The sequence below is a fragment of the Gallinula chloropus genome (assembly GCF_964237585.1).
Source record: "Gallinula chloropus genome assembly, chromosome: 2".
In the NCBI taxonomy this organism is placed as follows: Eukaryota; Metazoa; Chordata; class Aves; order Gruiformes; family Rallidae; genus Gallinula; species Gallinula chloropus.
In genome coordinates, this window is record NC_140086.1 from 155,220,402 (window position 1) to 155,240,697 (window position 20,296).

At 41.6% G+C, this 20,296-nt stretch overlaps 1 protein-coding gene across 5 annotated transcripts in view; it reads right to left on the bottom strand.

Moving 5' to 3' along the window:
- The window catches only part of DPP6 (dipeptidyl peptidase like 6), a gene marked incomplete at both ends in the record, with an annotated part of 573,668 nt that overhangs the window by 46,222 nt on the left and 507,150 nt on the right, over positions 1 to 20,296 (bottom strand). For all 5 annotated transcript variants that reach the window (XM_084280504.1, XM_084280506.1, XM_084280503.1 and 2 more), the window contains 4 exons: positions 2,826 to 2,864; positions 3,691 to 3,814; positions 8,973 to 9,070; positions 10,484 to 10,638. In XM_084280504.1, the coding sequence (XP_084136630.1) occupies positions 2,826 to 2,864; positions 3,691 to 3,814; positions 8,973 to 9,070; positions 10,484 to 10,638 (416 nt within the window). The remainder of the gene's footprint in view (positions 1 to 2,825; positions 2,865 to 3,690; positions 3,815 to 8,972; positions 9,071 to 10,483; positions 10,639 to 20,296) is intronic.

Consider the following 20,296-nt stretch of genomic DNA (forward strand, 5'->3'; position numbering starts at 1 on the left):
GATTATGGCACTTTTGGTCCTGTTTCTGCTTCATCCTATGTCTTTAGGGCAAGTTCAGGTTGGTTATGGGTCTGTTACATGACAAAAGAGCTTTACAGGGTGAACCAGTCAATCCTGTTTGTAAGGTTCTATGAGTTCTGGTTTTATTTAAAAGAATCTCATTTCATACCTCCTATTATCTGTGCGTGATTACTGAGTTACTGTGCTGTGAATTTTAAGACAAAGGAGTTGTAAAAGAAAAATGGTGCAAGGTTTTCAACATTTCAACCTCCTGACAGAGAAGAAGTCTTTATTTTAAGACCGAGGTGATCTGAAACACTAAGGAAACAGGACTGGAAGGAAACAAAACCCCAAAGGAGCTGTTATCAGGGGAGGCCAGCCAGCCCACGCAGGCAGTTTTGGAGGTTATATGTCTCTAAACAATTTTGTGGTAATCTGCTGATCCTGCCAATGTCAATGTCAAAGCCCACAGCCTTTGGTGGAGTTGGAATTGCACCCTGGTATATAATTAAATTTGTTTCAGACCACATTCACAATTGAATAAATAAGCCAATTAAAGTGCCAGTGAAGTTTATCTTCAGCAGGTGCTCACAAATTGTCTTATTTCTCCCTTGCTGACTCATTGTCTGTATATGACCATCACAGGCACTATTGGAAAATGGCTTCTTGGAAAAAATTGAAACAAAATTGTTTATAGCTATAATCACCATTCCACAGAATTTGCATATTTAAGCAAAAGTATGAGTAAAGTTCAGCCTGCCTTTTATGCTCAGAAGCACACAAGCAAATATATAAATAAAAGCAGTGAAAATTTCCAACATCCCTGAGCAGCTTTGCTGGACATGTGCCTGTTCTTATTTGCAAAAAAGGTTTGAAAAGTCTGGTCATATCCCTTGACAAGGAGTGACAGGTATTTTCTAGCAGAACCTGTGTAAATACTGTCTATTTCTCATTGTATTTCGAGCAATTCATTAATGAATAAATGTTGCCTGTGTTATAGAGAGCCTCTCCACAAAGTTTTTAGACCTGAATAGTATTTATCAAGGGAACACAAGATCATTTACTAAGACCTTTCATACACAGACTGTTAAATCTCACTGAGTTACCAAACTACTACAGCACGAACAAAATTGAAATTCATGGGTTATATGCCCCATCTCAGAACTCCCAGTACTTCAAACAGCTGAAAAAAAGTCAACCCTATTATCCTCAGAGACTCCCTCATGTCGCCATTGAGTATTTTCTCATACTCAGGTTTTTCTCTCCTCATCTCCTGCTCCCAGCTTACTGTGAAGTTTGCCACCACTCCAGGAAGACCAGATGTTCTTAATCTCTCAAGAAAAAGATAAAGCTCTTTTATGCTTTTCAGAATAGGTTTGTGGAGTACTTTGAAGCAGTAGTTTAAAGAATGAGCCAAGCAGTTAGATTCCTCAGTCCGACTGACTTAAAACTGAGGTACCTCTTGAAAGGAGTTCTGGTCAACAGAACAGGTCAGCAAACCAGGCAGTGGATGTTGTCTTCTTCAGGGTGGGCTTAATCATGCTTAACATCCATTGTCCACGTGTCCACTCTGTGTACCATACTGGCTGTCTATAGAGGTGATTTGGCTCTTGGCTCATATGCATATACCCATATTAAAATATCTCAACCAAGAAACCTTCATCCTGAGCCAAGTCAAACTCCTGATATCCTTCAGGAGCTGCCTAATGTGCAACTCATCTCCTCCTTAAAAAGGTTAGGGGACTCACAGTAGCATTTCTACATCATTCTCCCAGTCAGAGACACGTGCCATAAAAATAACTCTCCAGTTATCTAGATTAATGTGTCATAGAGTAAAAGTTAAATACAGAAAATACAATTATCCCAGTGATCCTGTCAAAACAAGAATTTTAAGTAATTTTGTTGTCAGGAATACAGGCTAAAGGGCTCTATAATTCTTCAGACTCTTACAAAAGCTTTTGAAGATTACTACCAAGTGTCTCAGAAGTCCACAGAAAATGTTATTTTAGTTCAGTACTGAGATGTCTGACTCATTTGGCTGTAATGAACATCCTTCTCTAACCTCAAACTGAATATATGATGACTGGAGATGGAGTAAAACAAACTATTATTTCCCTAGAGCAGGCCCATTAGACACTGGCAGATCATTTTCTACAGTTTAAAAAAAAAAAAAAGAGAAAATAATAGAAAAATCACATAAATCAAAACTTGAAGGTTTAAGATTTCTATCCTATTTTCCATATCTTTATTTTCAGCATTTATTTTCATCTTTGTTTTATTTCATTTGGAGGACGAGAACACGTAGCCATACAAAGTAATAGTATTATGCACAAGTTATATGTAACTTATGTCTACTCTCTCATAAAAGAGGATATTAAACTCCACCAGGCAGTTTCTCCTCCTCCTCCTCCAGATAAGCTGTTGTGGTTTTAACTGCCCCATCAACAATTTAATTTAATTTTTCACCTTTCTTACACCTGCAAAGAGCTGCAGAGCAACACAGGAGAAACCTGTCAAATTTAGCATAAGTCCTATCTGCATGATTTTGGCTCTGAATGGACATAGGACCCCTTAATAAAGTGACCTTTGGTCTTCTGTTTTCAACACTGGACTTCTTTCCAGTCTAGAAGACCAGAAAACAATCAGCATGCTCCTTAAAATCATCTGTGTCAAAGCAGATTAAGAAGAACTATTTCTGAGGTTGATGAGTCTTACACAGGTGCTGTTAGTGGGGGAACTGTGTCCAGCATCAGGGTTTTTTTTTTAAATCCGAGTAAATCCCAGGCTACGAGAAAACTTGACCACAAAGACAAACCCACTATTACCTGTCTGTGCAGCCAGCCTTCACTTTCATCTTCATGTTTCTAAAACAGAAGAAGATAATTAATACCGCATTTTGCATATATTATATTTTGCTCATAAACATAGGAAGCAGTTGGATAGAATCTGAAAAGTTGTTCAGAAATACCAAGAAACTGTGTAACTATGGGCTTCTGGAGCGCAATCCAGTGGCTGCGCTCCTTGTCCTTCCTCCCTGAAGAATAAGCTTGTGCCCATTCAAGAAACCATTTTAGTCAGACAGACAAAGCCCATAAATCCACAAGATACGTCATCCCCCAAAGAAATAAAGCTTGCTAAGAAATAAATAAAGGGTGAAATGAAAGTTGTTACAAAAAGACTCTGAACTGTGCTCTATGCACAGGACTACAGCTTTTTTTTTCCAAGAGATGGATGTATCAGAACAATTTCCTACTGCAGAAACACTCAAGCCAGTTTAAAGTACAGTATCTGCTAATAGTTACACAGGTTGTATCGATACACCATCCACATTAGTGTGGCAACAGAAGGGATTAATTAACTACAATTAAAATGGATGTAGATGAGCATAAGCCATTTTTAATGCCATTAAATATATATAAAGCCATTGCAACTAAAATGCTGATGTGTGTGCCTGATTTCAAGACAAGTGACCCCTCTCTTACACACACAGACACACACAGACATACACTGTGCTCCTGGCTTTCCAGAGGTGGGAAAAAAGAAAGTAAATACTGCAAACACTGTCTATAGTTTGTGTCTGCCCAAATCAATGTGTGCCAGCTGAATTATCACCAGGTGAAGTAACTGAAACACTCCTTGCTTGGGATTCAGAAACCAGTGGTAAGCAGCCCTTTGGCTCATCTCTCCTACCTTTGTACAGACTCCCGTGGTGGCATCACACAGCGTCAGGATGGACACGTTCTGGGCCCTGTTCAGCCAGTTTACAGCCACCTTGGTGCTGGTTGCCCATTTCACCATGGTTATGTAGTAGTCCCTGCAAAGGCAGACGCACATAAAACAAATCACGATGCTGACATCCTAATGAATTGCCACATGGCAGAGCAGTCAGAGGCTGCTGCAGGCAAACGGTCCAGAAGAGATCTCTGGTTATTAAGAACGCTGCTTCTCGATGTCTCCAGGCTGCCTTATGTATGGATCTCAACCCCTAAAAATGACATTTTTAGGGCTGTTGCAGGTGTTTTATCTGCCACTTCTGAAAGTAATTTTCAAAGAAGAGACGAACACAGAGATAAAGAATCTTTCGAGCTATTCTGTCTCCCAAGAAGGACTGAAATGCCTCGAGCTACAAATTTATGCACAGGTGGAAAAGGAATTGCAAACAATTTCCATTCTAAGCACAATAACTGGCTGACTCAGACCCGTCACTGCCACTCGTTGGATTCTTCATGCTTATGAAGAGCTAATGGCCTCTAAATATGCCTACTACACACCAAAATATCCCTGAGTGTTGCAGTAAAAGGAAAATAGCAAGAGGGATATAGTTTAGAGACACACGGGGCTTCTGTAAAGCAGATGCAGCTGGTTGCCATAAAGATGTCTGCAGAGATGTGACAGCTTGCATCGGCAAAACTTCCACCCACATTCCCTGGACCATCCTCTATTGCTGGACATATTCAGGTTGTGATAATACTTGGAATAAATCACTAGTGCGAGCCGCACAGTCCTGTACCCAGTATCTTTAGGAAAAGTCCTCTGCAGCAGTAAGCAATGGAAACATTTAGGCTGGTCTGGGCTGGAGAAGAGAGGTTCACAACTAAATACACTGATGGTCACCTTCTCAGAGCCAGACTGTGGTGGTACTCACCAATGCCCCTCTCTGCAGCAATTCAGGGCTTCATCACTTTATCTGCAGGGTAAAACTCTGGCTGAGCTGACAAAGCTGGCGATGTTATAATATACTCCTGGGCTACACGGGCCAAAGACATCCTTAAATTATAATATGACTTTTCACAGCATACAGTCTATAAAAAATTTATTAGTTCATTTGTTTGCTATAAAATATGTATAAGGGATTGTTGCTCTCATTGGAATTAATGTGCTGTGTCACTGGAGAGTACTTTGTGTTCTGGCGAGTGCTCCTGCAGATACTGAAGAGAAAGGGCAGAAGCGACAAAGACCTGTTTGTCCAGCAAAGTAACAAGTTGAGAATTGATTTTGTAGTTTTCAGTATTATTTAGTGCTTGAATTTGGCTGGGAAAAAATAATAAGGCCGCAATGACTGCATTCACTGCACTGGAAGGATATTTCCAGGTGAGTCAACAGCAGCCTGAAAATGCGATTCTGGAATAAAATTGTAATTCTACTTTTTATAAGCAACAGCATAGGCCCTAAGAGGAGGAAAAAAAAACCCAACAAAGCAAAATTAAGCTGTGCAACCATCTCTTGTTTCTCTTTAAAATTAACTGAGCAGCTTCAGTCTCCCCAGAAAAGGAATGTGAATTTAGTACATACTGTGGCTTGGAGCATTTTTTCTATAAATCCAATTTAAAGTTTGAGGGGCATATATTCAATTTTTACATCCCACTCACTGTTTGAACATGGGAGCCACATTTTTTTTCTCAGAAACCTTTTATTATTATTTTAGGTCAAATACCATCTTTCCTGCCCACCCCAGAGGTGGGCATGAAGTCTCAATTTCTTTTCGAAACCTGTCCTAGCCATCAAGCCCATGGATACTCCAGCCAGCAGACAACTATGGATACTTGTATAGATCATATTCTAGTCTCAAAGTAGTGTGGAGTCTTTAATTTCCTTCACATCTCTTTTGTAGGACAACCAAGTTTCATGTTTCCCATTTTGCAGAGGAAAATGAGACAATAAGGTGTGATTCATCTTAGTTTTAAACATCTGCAGCTCCAGCAGCTGCACCGAGTGATCAGTGTCCTGGCTTCTGCAGGGATAGAATTAACTTACTTTCTAGCAACCAGCATGGTGCTGTGTTTGGATTTAGGGCGAGAACAATGTTGGTAACACACTGATGCTTTTAAGTAGTGGCCAAGCAGCCAAGGACTTTTCAGCTCCTCACACTGCCCTGCTAATGAGAAGGTGAGGGGCATTCAATAAGCTGAAAGGGGGTACAGCCAGGACAGGTGACCAAACTGGCTGCAGGGATATTCCATACCATGTGACGTCATGGTTCATATTTAACTGGGGTATGGGCTGGGAATCTTGTCTGGCATTGACTTTGGGTGGTGAGAAATTGTGCTACTCATCACTTGTTTTGTAGATACCATTATTATTGTTGTTGTTATTATGATCTTCCTTTTTTTTGTTTGTTTTTTTTTTTTTTTTTTTCCTATCAAACTGTTTTTATCTCAATGCAGGAGTTTTCTCACTTCTGCTCTTCTGGTTCTCCTCCCCCATACTCCTGGGGGTGTGAGTGAGCGAGTGGCTGTGTGGGGCTCAGTCACTGGCCGGGGAGAAACCATGACAAGCATCCAGTGGAGAGAAATGGGGAGCCAGTGTGTTTCCCAAGCCCTCTTTGCCTGACCTGCCCCTGGTTTTGTAAGGAGTAGATTTGAGATTCTATTTTTTCCCACAGAGCAAAATCTAGACCAGCGGGTACCTGACCAGTTTGGAGACATCCATATCAGAGCAGTTTACATCAGCCCACAAGAAAGGAACAGCTTGCCTGAGTTTTGCAATGTATTTTCCCATCCCATTCAAGAATCTACATTAAGAATAAAGTATGACAGCAGCAATAAAGCACTAAACACCACAAAGAACTGGCACTGATGTATTACGTGGCCAAGTGACAGGCAGCAGCCCAGCCAACTCCTGCCTCTCATGCTGACTCGATCTGTATGAATTTCTCCATTATTTATTTGTTCATGACCTGTGCAAGGACCAGTGATGATTTCTGTGCTCTCACTTCTCTAATTTGCCACCTGGGATACAAATATGTGCAAATAAGTTGTATCATGGTCCAATCCTGACCACCTGCTGGCATAACTCCTGGGTTCCAAAGGTTTGCACCAGAATAAAAAATGCCTGTCAGGCATGAAGTGTGATGATACCCCCTGCCCCTCCGCAATTTCTACCCATTCCCTCCACTTTGTTCTTCACTGCCACAGAATCGGAGAAAATTAGGAAATAATGCTCAGAATGAAATATTTCTAAAAGGAAACATTTAGCAAAATTGCATATTTTGCCCCAGATATGTTTTCCCATCACCAGATTTATGCCTTTTTATTTTCCCTTTTTACTGGAAAATATCCCAATTCTGAGGAAAATTTCTGATTTGCTTTAATTCTGAAAGGAAAAAAAACCCATAACCCATCTCCACTTTATTCTCAGCTTTATTAATCATACTAATCCACTTTGCTCCAGATAAAAAGAACACATAGAAGCATTGGTCTGTCCATACATCAGCTGCATGAAGCTGCACACTGAAATGCTTCAGACAGGACCCGTTCTGCTTGAAGATCCCTATCACCAGCTTCCCCCAGCTTCTCTGAAACTCCCTTCTGTAACTAACTGTACGGTACATCCCTCTTGTCTATTTTAATGAAATGTTATCACACTAATCCTCTCATTTCAGAAAACATATGCATAATGAAAATGCACCCCTATTGCTCTAGCAGCACTACTCATATCATGCCCTAGGGATGGAAATTGCCATGGTTTTGATGAAATATACAGAGACTAATTATGATATATTTTGCATCACTTTGCAATATTGATTGCAACCAAATAAATTACAGCCACCCATAACCACACAGGACAAAATTATTAACAACACTTGGATCTTGCGGTCTGGAGTTATTATCATAATTAACATGTCTCTGAGTCTCTCTGTTTACAGACTATGCTAGCCACAGAAAAATGCTGCTGGCCAGGAGCCACAGTTCTGATCCTGTGATGATGGGGGTACTGTGATCCCAAATTGCTGCCTGTTGTATATGGCTCTGAGGCTGGGTTTTTTTGGAAGGGAAGCATAGTTCTGCCCATTTGGTTCAGTCATAGGTCATATAGCTTTTGTTGCATAAATGGATTTGGAGTGCCTTATTCAATCAAAACCCATTCCGAGGCTGACATTAGCAAAGAAAGTCAACTCCCACCAGAAATAATCCCACTGGTTTAGTATCCTCTCATCAGATGACTGCACAGACTACCCACAGGCCTTATATATATTTACCATACACAATGAAGGGCATCCCAGCACCCTCCCCATCCTCCAAGCTGCCCTGTTTCATTAGCTCTACGCTGTGCCCTGTCTTTATTGGCACTGGAATTACATGTTGGATGCTCCTATAAGAACAAGTGATGTGCCTGGGCAGGATAGCATCAGTGCAGCGTTACATTTGGAGGGGTCACTGCGGAGAAGCAGAGTTTGAGTTCTCTCAGCCTGCCATGAATCTATTTCAGGTTTAAATCAAAATTACTGAAATCTGGATTGGGCTCCTAATCCTCCAGCGTTGCAGGGAGGTGTGCCACGCATCATCTACAGCTGCTCCTCTCCCGAACAACTGTTCTTCCTTTCAATTGCTTACAGTCTATAAATGTAGCTCAAGCTTTGATCTCATGCTGAAGTCCCAGCCAAACTTTAAAACTCTCACTGAGTGCACACTTAAGCACTTGCTTAATTAGAAACAGGTGTCTAAGCAGTCAGCTGAATTGCAGGCCAACTTCTAAAATACAGTTGCCCCAAAAACCAAAAAGAGCTTTCCTTTTCATTTTAAATGAAGATTGGGCAATGTATTTGCAGAATGTCTGCCTGCATTCATTCCTGTGTTCGGGTCATGGAGCAGTGAGCTCGTGTTTGCTGCATTATAAAGCTGCCCTGTTTCTGTTTGGTGGTCTTTCATACAAGCTGCAAGCAATATCCCCTTTATACCCCCTGTGATTACACGTGAAATGAACATGTTACGGGTTTGGGGAGATTATGTAAAGTTGCCTAAAAATAACTTTGTGCTGAGGTTAGTCTGGGGCACAATGATTTCAAGTAAAAAAAATAATAAAGTTCTATAAACATGCACAGAAGAAGAAAAGTAGTTTTAAAATTTTTTAACTAAATTAAACACATTGATAAGAGAAAGGCACTCTAAATTGATCATCAAAAAAAAGTCAGGGACTCATTAAAATCCCTGACAGAAAAGAGATCCAGCATCCCAGAGCAAGAAAGCACCTACCTCATTCTCTGATCATCAGGGGGAGTCATTTCCAGGTCATGGGTAGGTCCATTCAGGCCAATCACATGCAAAGAAATAGTTGGATTTTCCATTCCAGCCTGGATTTTAAAATAAGAATAAATTCCCATACGTTACACAACAGAGAGCAGTTCTGATTTGTTACGTCCCCGTGGATTATAAAAACGCTTTCCCATTTTATGGGGTTATGGCCTGGGCTGCTGCAGTTGTTCACAAGAAAACGGCAACCTGGAGTGTGGGGAGCAGTGTGGAGAGGTTGGCAGGCACAACTGAGTTGTAACTTTACTTAAGACACCTCTTGGCTTGTTAAAAAAATAAAAGCTACTTCTCTTAGTGACTGGAAATACTGGCATTTTATGTATCTTTTGATCAAAGGTTGTCTAACAGAATGGTGGTAGGTAGAGCAAAGTGGAGGCTTGTACTGTAGGAAAGGGCATATCCCCTTCTGAATCACTGCCTCGTGCCACAGAACCCCCACGTGTGAGTGTCTCTCCTGTGAAATTACAGTTCAGTCTGGATGCACATATGAGCGCTTCCTTCAGTAAGCAGTGCATAAAGCGAGACACCCAGAAGAAATGACTGCAGCACAGTGTGCTTCTGCACTGTCTCAGAGCAGAAAATTACAGCAGTAACAGCAGCAGCGCATCGATACCAGCAGAGAGTGGTGCTGGTGCTGAGCACCTGCTGCGGGAGCGCTGTACGGGTCTCTGTGGTCACAGAGAGGTTGGCTCTTGAGTCTTTTCTGTCTTTCACCGTGTTCTTTATAATTCTCAGGCATGCCATATCTCCAAAGCCATCTCCTCTGACATTAGGTCATCCTGGGTAGTCTAAGGAAGCCCAAACACTACGTTTTCCTTCTCTGTAAAAGGAAATGTCTCTAAATGTAGTGATGCTAGCTTCTAGACTCCCCTAGACTTGCTTTTGTGTGGGTGCATAGCAAGAAGTTTTACATTTTATTTCCATTATATTGAGAAAGACTGATATTTTGGGACGCTCTTCTCAGTGATGGCCAGCGACAGGACAAGGGGCAACGGGTGCAAGTTGGAGCAGAGGAAGTTTTATGTGAATATAAGGAGGAACTTTTTCACTGTGGGGGTGACAGAGCCCTGGGACAGGCTGCCTAGAGAGGTTGTGGAGTCTCCTTCTCTGGAGACATTCAAACCCAGCCTGGATGTCTTCCTGTGTGATTTAGTCTGTGTGATCCTGCTCTGGCAGGGGGGTTGGACTAGGTGATCTTTTGAGGTCCCTTCTAACTCCTGATGTTCTGTGATTCTGTGATATTTGAATCCAAAACCTGCAATTTTACCAACACGACTAGAGAGTAATGAAGACCACAGTCACCAGGGAGCAGCTGATCTTCCCTGACTGCTGCTTGTTTTCATTGCATATGAGTGTGCACTAATGTGCAGTGTCCCGTCTGAGCCTACTTGGAATAATTCTTGGGTTTGGGGTTTTTTTGATAGAACAAGTCTGTTTGCTTTATTTTCCCTTACCTTTGGATAATGATATGTTTTAACAGTAGGGTAAAGGCTGCCGGTGTATACTGGGATCTCCATAGTGGGTACTCTGGAGGCGTTAATTGTTGCATACGCTAACCTGGTGCCATCAGGAGACCACCAATGAGCAATGTGAGTCTTCAATATCTCCTCTAATTACAAAAAAAAATAAAAAAAAGAGAGAGAGAGAAAAAGAAAAAAGATGAGAACAGGAAAAAAAAAGGCTATTAGACATAGATTACTAGTTAGCAATAAATGAAACAGCATAGATATGAAAATCCTGGCCTAATCACAGCACAGGGAGGATGCCATAGGAATATCAATTAAAATTACTCATTAAACTATGCCATATGCACAAATGAACACAATTGATCACAATTACTCTGAATATATAGGTTATTAAGCATAATTACCTTGCTCAAGAAACACCAAATTATTCAAATTAGCACACATATCCATGACAGCATAAAGGGCCCTGTTACTCCTACTATGTGTCCTGTACACGAACCTATAGACATGCCATGTTGGTGGAGCTTGGGCTCCTCTGCCTGCCCAGCGTACCACCACCGAGCTCCTCGGGACTGGTGGAGAACTGAGGTTCCATACTCCTCCATAAAGAGCTCACAAACTCATACCAGACACACATCAGTGGATTCAAACAGTGCTTATACTCAGATACAAGTGCTTCAGCTGTAGTTTAAATCTTCTTAAGCTCTGTTGCCAGTTGGGAATAAACAAAAATAGCCATTTTCTGTAGGTTATGAAATGCTGGAACTTTGTGCCGCTTTACAAGATACCAGCCTTTGGAGTCTGAGGCTTGGACACCGTCTTGACTTTTATCCCTATTTAATTTTTTTAAATCATTTTTGCAAAGCAACTTTCAGTGAGTAGCCAGGGTCAGAGACTGATCCTTTTTATCACTGAGTTCTGGGATTATGGATTGTTTGGTGATTTGAATAATGTAGTTGCTATTGAAAAGGTACTCAGAAGGATGTGTCCCTTCTGAGTACCTTTTCAATAGGGGGTGGAACTAGATGATCTTTGAGGTCCCTTCCAACCCAAAGCATTTTATGGTTCTGTGATTCTATGCCAATATAAACTTGTCAGAGTTCATGTAAGGAGAAAAAAAAATGCCATTACAAGAAATTATTTTGTAGGCTGGCAGACCCTAGCTCTCATCAAATACAAATTCAAAGAACTTCTAATTTCTAATGCCTTTTCTTACTACTTACTGCCCTTCATTGCAAAGATTTCTAAAGCACACAGATATCCAAAAAAAGCTATAAAATCCTCTCTATGTCCAAAGTGCCTCCAGTTACCGACACTTGGAAGACGCTAACTTGGCTTTTTAAACCTCTCATTATACGAAAGGCAATAATGTAATCCATTTTCATTAAGAGGCTTAATATCATATGAGTCATTCCTATTTAAACCATAAGCAGGAGGACTTGTGTATGCTGTAGAGACCCATGACCAGAAAGATGGGTCTCATCCCTTTAATGTGAGAATAAGAACTAAAGATGCTGCAGTGTTTCAAAGCCTTCACCACTGAAGTCCTGTTGCACAGGTCTGAGCAGCTCCAGCTTCTGCTGTTATCATGAACTGGCCATTTCAAAAGCAAATGAGGATTTTCAGAGTTCAGACCCACTGTGTTTGTACACCAGCTGTGATGACCCCTCAATCCAACCAGAATGTCACCCTAGTCTGAAAAGTAAAACCTCACTAAAGACTGGTTTATTTCATATTAAAAAAGTCTTGATGAGTGACCCTTGGAGAACAGGTAAACAGTCATATTCATTGTAGAGCAGATTAACACCTTTGTTAATCCACACATACATCTGTCTTGAGATAAAACTCCAGGTAACATCAGAAATGGTCCAATGGAAAATCAACCTCCATAATTATGCCATAACAAATTAGTTAACCAATACTTAATGGCAACATCTAAGTGAAGTTTCAGAAAATGGCCAGGAAGTTGCAAATACTACATGGAAAAGTGCATGTCTGGCAAATATACTTTGCTGTGTTGTCCCACCTGCTGTGCGTACATTTAAAAGATGCTGCTTTTGACTTTTATATTGGTTGCTTATTAAAGAGATAATTAAGAGCATAAAGCAAAAGGAGTAAAAATGGATGGCAGATGAATCCTTGACATTTTAACATTAATTAGGAATGACTTTATTCAGCAAACATATTCTCCAGAATCTCAGCCTTAATGAAGCAGTTCTGCTGAAGGTCACATGCCAAGAAAGGTTTTAGTGCAGGTTTTGTGGTCCTCTGTTAATGACATTTAATTGTGTGAACCTTTGCGTTGAAACAAAGCCAGGACCTTGTTCTTATTAGACAGAGATCAGTTAGTTTTACTAAACCAGAGAACATTCCTAGGAAGCACAAAATGCGTTAATACCAGAAAGTTTCAGCTCAAAATAAAATGCAATTTGTTCTTGGGGACACTTTATTCTCTGCACTTGCGTTCACCACATGCTCAGAAAAACAGTTGCATTCAATGCTGCCCGGTCTTTCAAAACTCAGTTCAGAGCCCACTTCACATATGTAAGAAACCAGGTTCTCCTTAAACCCCAAAGTCCTCCTCCACACACACCTCATGACCTCCTAGCTAAGAGTATAAAGTGATAATTGATCAAAACTTTTGCTCTCTTCCTCAAAGCTCAAAGCTCGCAGCTGCTGGGTGCTACACGATGTAGGGATGCTGTGAGCAAGCTGCAGAGATTCCTTGTAGTCAGTTGCTGTTGGCTCTGTGCTTCTTTCTCGTCAGCTTTGCTTGCCAGCCATCACACTGGGATCTGCAAACCCTAAAAATTGTGAGAACGAAGTCTGCAGCTTCCTCAACTCACAAGGACTGTGATGCTGCCTGTTCAGACTCAGTGGCTGGGTTCAAGCACGGGGTCTGAGGAAAGTCAACAGTTATTCCCTGTTACTACATTCAGTATCAAAGTGCTCTGAAACAGCTGGATGATTCTGCTTATAAGTAGTTAATTTTTGGTGGGGATACATGTCCCTGGCTGGTAGTGCAGTGAAAACTTTATGCTCAAGGAGAGTTATAGTATGTGTATTTTAATCCCTCATCTAGCTGAATATGACTCACCTGAACGATCATTTCACAGCTGCATGAAACAAAGAGTCTTGTAAGTCAACAGACCCTCAGGAGGCAGATTTGAAGCCCTAGGTCACAGCATATTCAGTGACAACTGGGTACATATCCATTTTAGAGACTTCAGTGTCACTGGGTGAGAAAAGAAACTGGAGGTAATAACAGAGGCGTGACGAATCTTCCCTGAGCTGAATTAAAGGTTGTACATTCAGTGCATTACGTAGGTGGTAGTCTTTGGTATCAAGACCTGAATAGCATCCAAAGTGAATCAGACTGCCCTCAGCAGGAACGTTTTTCAGAAGAACATTTCCTTATAGATGCTTCCCTGCTCACTGTAAGGAAGCAGAAAGAAGTCCCTTGCTGTGGTTCTCAGCTGTTAAGTAACAAGATGTGATGAATCTGGGTTTGGAAGCAGCATTTGGCCTTGATACCATAAGGGTAATCCCTGGATAGACTGCATAGTGGATCAGATTGGATGGACATTTCTACTAGGTGTGTGATCCAAAACTGGTTCAGGATGTGTATAAGAGGAAAGGAAATGTCTGCTTGTTTCAAACTTTGAGCTAATGCCAGTAGTACTTCAAAGAGTAATGAAATGGGAGACTTGTGTCTTTAGGTAACAAACTTCTCAAGGAATCATAGAAAATAAGGCTGGAAGGGATTTTAAAAAGTGATCTGGCCCCTTCCTCCATGGACAATATCCACACCAGTCCTGTAAGAATCTTCACAACTGAATGTTGCTGTTCCTTTCGTACTTGGATAGCACCTTTAGCAGAGGTTTGGCCATAGAAATCAAACACTTTTAATGTCCACCTCTGTCTAAGCACTGAAAAGCCCCACTTAAGTGGTTCCAGGTTTCTTCCTTCCCTTATAGAGTCAATGCAGGGAAAAGCATCAGGGCTTTATCTTCTGCACCCTGAGTGGCAACCAGCAGATTCTGGGTAAAACCTGATGTATGAACCACACTTGGAAATCCCCACGGATGGTTTAATGTTGTGAACCATACTCTGCCATTGTGTTATGTCTGCAGACATTTCCATGATGAATCCACTTTCTGGGCTTGCACAGTGTTCTAGACTTGCAGAGCTCCTCTTTGTTAACACCACAGCCATGAGGGTTTCTTCACACATTTCTAAAAATCTAACTAACTTTTGTCCATCCTGAGCCATATTTGTGGATCACACCTTTCTGCTGAAGGTGGCAGAACTTTCTGCTGAAGTTCTGGCTTGCTGTTAGCAAAAAGAATGAAGCCTTTTCCAATGATTGACTGGGAAATTCACTGGTAGCTTAGAGGCTGTTTCCAATTTTTGAAGTTATCATGAGTAACTTGTTACTTGCGAGTGGGAGTTTACAGAAGCAGAGACATGCACAAGAAGACAAAGGTGCTTGAACAGACCAATCCTCTGACAGGTACTGCTGCAGCCCTTTTCTATCACTTCCAAAAAAAAAAAATAAAAATTGATATGATGTCAGGATGAAAAACTGAGAATAAGGAATAAAGAAATAATTGTCAAGGGAAAAATAGACTTGTTTTTCTGTCATCACTAACACCAGAGGTATATAGCTGTGTTAGCTGCATAAGTTCTTGACCAAGGCTACACATATTACAAGCATCAATACCCCAATTCCCACATACAATGGAGCTGGAGACACCCTCCTGATCAGCCACCTTTGGTCACCCACATGCTTCTGCTCTGTGCAAGGCAGGATCCTATCGCTCCACAGACATCCTCTGGATGTTCCTGTGTCAAGTGTCCACGTGTCCACCCCTCTTTGTGAGTGCAGTGGTTTTCACACCCACACAGCCCCAGCAGCAGCGGGACATCAAGCCCTTCTAGAGGAGCAAGCAGCTCAGTGCAAGACTGGTCCTAAGAGCTTTTCAATCTTTAACTGTTAATAAGAAGGTCCAGAAAAAAAAATATTACAATAAATGCAAAGAAACTAGCCTTTTCTCCTCCAGGAAAAAAATGACTTGCTCCCAGATCCTCACTGCAGATAAACAAGAGATCTGGAGAACTGAATGGTGTGTCCACCCTTGGCAAAGCCATTTGTGTTATATGGATGAGCTGCAGTTAACAGTTGCAGTGTCATTAACTTGGAAAAAGTAACTTTATGACAGCTGAGGAGGTGTCCTTGGAGACACCTTTAAAAAAGGGTTTTTTTAAACTGCATCTAGAAAGTAGAGGCTCTCTGCATCTTAAGAGGTCAAAATGAGCATATAATGGGTAGAGGCACTTAGAAAGTCTTACCTATTAAATAAATCAATTTGTTTTATACAATTAAAATTCTCTTCTTGATCCAGACATTGCATTTTCTTCTTCAGTAGGAAATCAAAACTGTATTATTAATGTTGTGCCCACAGAAGACAAAGACAGAAAATAGTTTGATTCCCCTCTCAGTAGATATAGACACACACACAAACATATCTAGTTTTCTGTCAATAAAGCCACAAATTAAAAAAAAAATAATTTCTTACACAAAAAATTACACAGTATTTTCCCTGACAGAAGAAATTTGCCTTCTCTGTTATTTATTGCTGATGTAGTAAAGTGCAGCAATTCCAGGAAGCATAATCAATGGTCTTGTTTGTGTGAGTTATTGTGGATGATGCTCAGATCATTAAGTATTTGGTGTGCTGAAGACATTTTGCTGCTTTATTAAAACTGTTAATAAAAAGGAATTTTAAACAAAATGAAATTAAAGCCTAACATAAAGGCCATGGCTTACATTAGGAAAGAAAGCTCAAAAGAATTTGTCAGTAGGAAGAATCAAAAGAACATAAGAAGAAGGGAGATCAGAGAACAGAAAGGGGGTCTAAGAAAGGAGAAAACAAAGACTTCTGAGATAGCAAAACCCCAAGGGTTCTCATAGAAACATCAAATAAATACAAATGCTTATTTGACAGCTGCCATCTGTTTTAAAATCAATTACTAGACCATCTCAAACCACCAACCACACGTCCAAATTGATTATTATTGTGTAGTTTGAAAGCAACTATTTCTACCCAGCTAGGGAAAACACATTGTTCGTATTGGCCTTCACTGACATGTGTTTCAGGGATGGCTTTAGAAGACCACCCTGCCATCTTTCATACATATGCAAGCAAATTTTTTCTCTGAGTTGCTGGAGTGTAGATCCACACTGACTCCCATTAAGTCATTGTAATAGGTATAAAATAGGTGTAAAAGTAGTTCTGTGCATGCAAATGGCATTTATATTACTATATCCAATCTACATTTTCCTGCATTGACGTTACTTTATGCTGATGTCAGCAATAACCCTGCAGCACTGTTGATTTCAGTGCAATTAATCCTCTTTCACAGCTGTCTAATTGAGTCAGGTGAAGGGAAAAAAAAGAGTCATTTCGCTGGGCCACTGAACATTTCAAGGTTGTTTTGTAGGAAAACAAAAAATAAAATTTGTGGCTGGGCCTAAACTAGAGGCTCAGCCTCATCCCACAGTCCCTACATGCAGACAACTACTGTACTCAAGGACTTTGTGCCAACATCCAAGTGATCCTTAAGAAATCCTGAGCTGCGATGCTCACCCCAGTGACCCTTAATCCCTTCCCAAACACACAGCCTCCTCCACCACAGACAGGAAACAAGCTCATGAAGAATAAAATATTACTTGCTTTTGTGGCATTTTTGAGGACATGCTTTAGAGAATGTGTTTTAGAGAACACATCATGAAATCCTTCATCCAAAAAGCTCCACACCCGATGGCAGCAGCATCACGCAGCTGTGGGGCTGAACAGACATGAGCAAGGTGCTCCTGGGTGTTCAGCAGCTGTGAGAAAGTGGCAACCCCTCATCTCAGGGAAAGGAGCCTAGCCAGGAGATTTGCACGTCCTCAAGCACAGGGAAGGTGTGGGCTGCAAGTGTAATTAATTTCACCTTAGTCATACGGTTTAATTGCTAGAACACAGCTCTGCAGCCCTTTGCTCCTGCAGAACATTGTGTTGAGCCAATGGGTGAGGGTTTGGCCAGTGCCCTCTGCCTCCCTGGGCCCAGGTGCTGAGGGCCTGAAGAGAAGTTTGTTTCAGTAGAGTGGTGCATGCTGGGCACTGAGGACAACCCCATGGCAGTCTATGTGTTTTGTGTGGTCAAGAAGGTCTCTTACCTCAGCATCTTTCAAAAACTGCTGCATGGCCTGAGCCAACCCCAAGCTTGGCACACAGTCAAATCCCACCAAATCTGAAGTAAAATTGGCCATGGTCCACCTTTGCTTCTGCAAGCTGAAGGTGGCTCTGTGTAACAGCACTACAAGCTACCACACTCCAGGAGAACACATGACATCTTTACATGCTCTCTGGTACCTGGCAAGGACCCTTGAGGGAATGGCACAAAGACAAAACCTGGCCAAATCCTGACCGCTCCAACCCAGGCTCCTAATCTACAGTCCCAACTAGCAGCAGAGCCAGGGTATGGACCGTTGTTTCTCTGAGGACACTCTTTAAGACACCTCTCCCCAAGGAGCAGGGCTGAGATTGTGTTAGGATGGCATCAAGCTGCTGACAGACAAAAGAGATTTTCTGAGGCTACTCATCTTGCCCACATCAAAACTGCTGGTTTAACACTTGTGCGTTTGGGTTTGTGTGTTTTTTTCCCCTGGTCCATTGATTCTTCTGATTTGTTGTTTCCAGCAGTAAAAGATCCTGTAGTTACTATATGAGTCAGGGAACTGGGGTGTTGTTTACAAGGTTATTGACAAGTAGCTGCCAGATCTTCTTTGCTGTCTGAGTGCTTGGGGGCTTCAAAATGCTGGTGGTATTGACTACCTGATCCTGTCCTCAGGTACACTTCCGCAGTTCCTATAAGACCGTACACAGGAGGTCAGGCTCAGGCTGTAATAACCAAGAAATCACGAATGTTTACAATCTACTTCATTCATACAAATGGATTTGTGGACTAAAACCCACCAAACAAAATAGATGCATGCAAGTGTGTGATGTCATCTGAGAAGTACAGGCAGATTCACACAAACAGGAGAAGAATTCAGCTATTCAGAAATGTCAGGAGGGGCTGGGGCTCCTCCAAGCCATCATTATGTCCAAGCACACTGAGCACACGCAGTTCCACAAGTCCCACTTGAGGTGCAAAAAGTCAAGAGAGGGGCTGTCCCTTGGATTTTCCATGGAGCCCATGTCTCCACCAGCAGCACTGAGCAGCTTCAGCTGCTCCAGAGATCTGGCATCCCCTCCAAAGCAACCATGGCAGGCAGGCACACATCAAGGGCGCCATATGCCATGCACACTGCTGTGCTATCCTGAGAGCACACCAGAATTCTGAAGCCTGCTTTGCAGTACGTGCTACAAAACACAAAGGAAGGTATACACCTCTTTGGACAAACACAGCAGAACAATGGTGAGTTGCCTCCACATCCTCCTCCTATGCTTTTCAGAAGTTTCCCTTCTCTGTGCTGCTGGCTTTTATTCCCTTGTGCACCATCCTTAGCAAGCCTTAGCTGTTTGCTTTCACAATCATCAACGATTAACGCTCACAGCAGCTCCTAACAATTAGCAGGTTTCCTCCTTTTGTGATGTGAGTCTGTTGCATCCATGGTAAAAACCTCTTGGCCCATCCTGGCTAGACCATCACACAGACATTTATTTCATCAACACATGCAGCTCTGCGATCTGTCAGGGTGTCCAGATGTGATAATGAAAACGGGGACTGACTTATGAAAGTAGAAATATTACTTAGAGATCATATTGTCAGATAGTCCTGTTTCTAATTCCCACTCCAAACAGCAAATGCATCCAGCAAACATGTCCACAGTGGCATTCTGCTCTATGTCCCTGATGCATAATAAGAATGTATTTTTCCATCACCTGGCACCAACATAAACCCTACAGCCTGTTGTCAGCTCTCCATGAAAGCCTGTTAGCTACAGGCACTAAATCTGTAGACATTTTTCCTGGCAAAAGTCTTCTCAGTAATTTGCACTGCAGCTCATTGCTGTGGGTAAATGTTCATTGCAAGGTCGTACCGTACCTTTTCAATTGCTAAGGACCTAGACAAGACAGAATTCATGTTGCCCAATTTACTGGATGCAGTAGAGCTCCTTACTGTCAAAGCCTTTTTTTTTCTCCTTTCTCTTTTCTTTTCCCCTGCCATTTAACAGGTTGCTATGGCTGGAAATACAATTTGCTTATCTGTGCAATGCAGTGAGACAAATCAAGGCTTTCATTATATGTTGAATATTACTCTATTCAAATCTGCTCAAGTAGCTTCCACTTCACCTTTCCTTTAAATTAAAAGTTACAGGTTCTTCCCAACTAATCTGTGGGCTTTATGATAGGAGGAAGACGGACAGTCAACCTTGACACAGGGGATCCATTTCAATTGCTACAGAGGCATCATGAACGTTGGCGATCACAAAACCCTCTGAATTTGGCTATCAAAAATACATTAGACGATCGCAATAGTTCAAGAACACAAGTGCCCAAAAGCAATCCCTTTTAATGCTTCATAAAGAAATATGAGAGATAAGAAGACTGAACAGCCTGACTATTAAAGAACTTGATTCTTCAACCCCGTGGACTTCCATCAGCACTCGCGCAAGCCGTCTGTCTCGCACGTGAATCACTTGCATGATTTACTCACTCTGAGCAGCACCTGCCAGTCACCTAGCAAGAGTCCTCATAAACATCAGTTAATATGGCAAAATTTGGCCCTGCTTTCTGAAATGAGAAC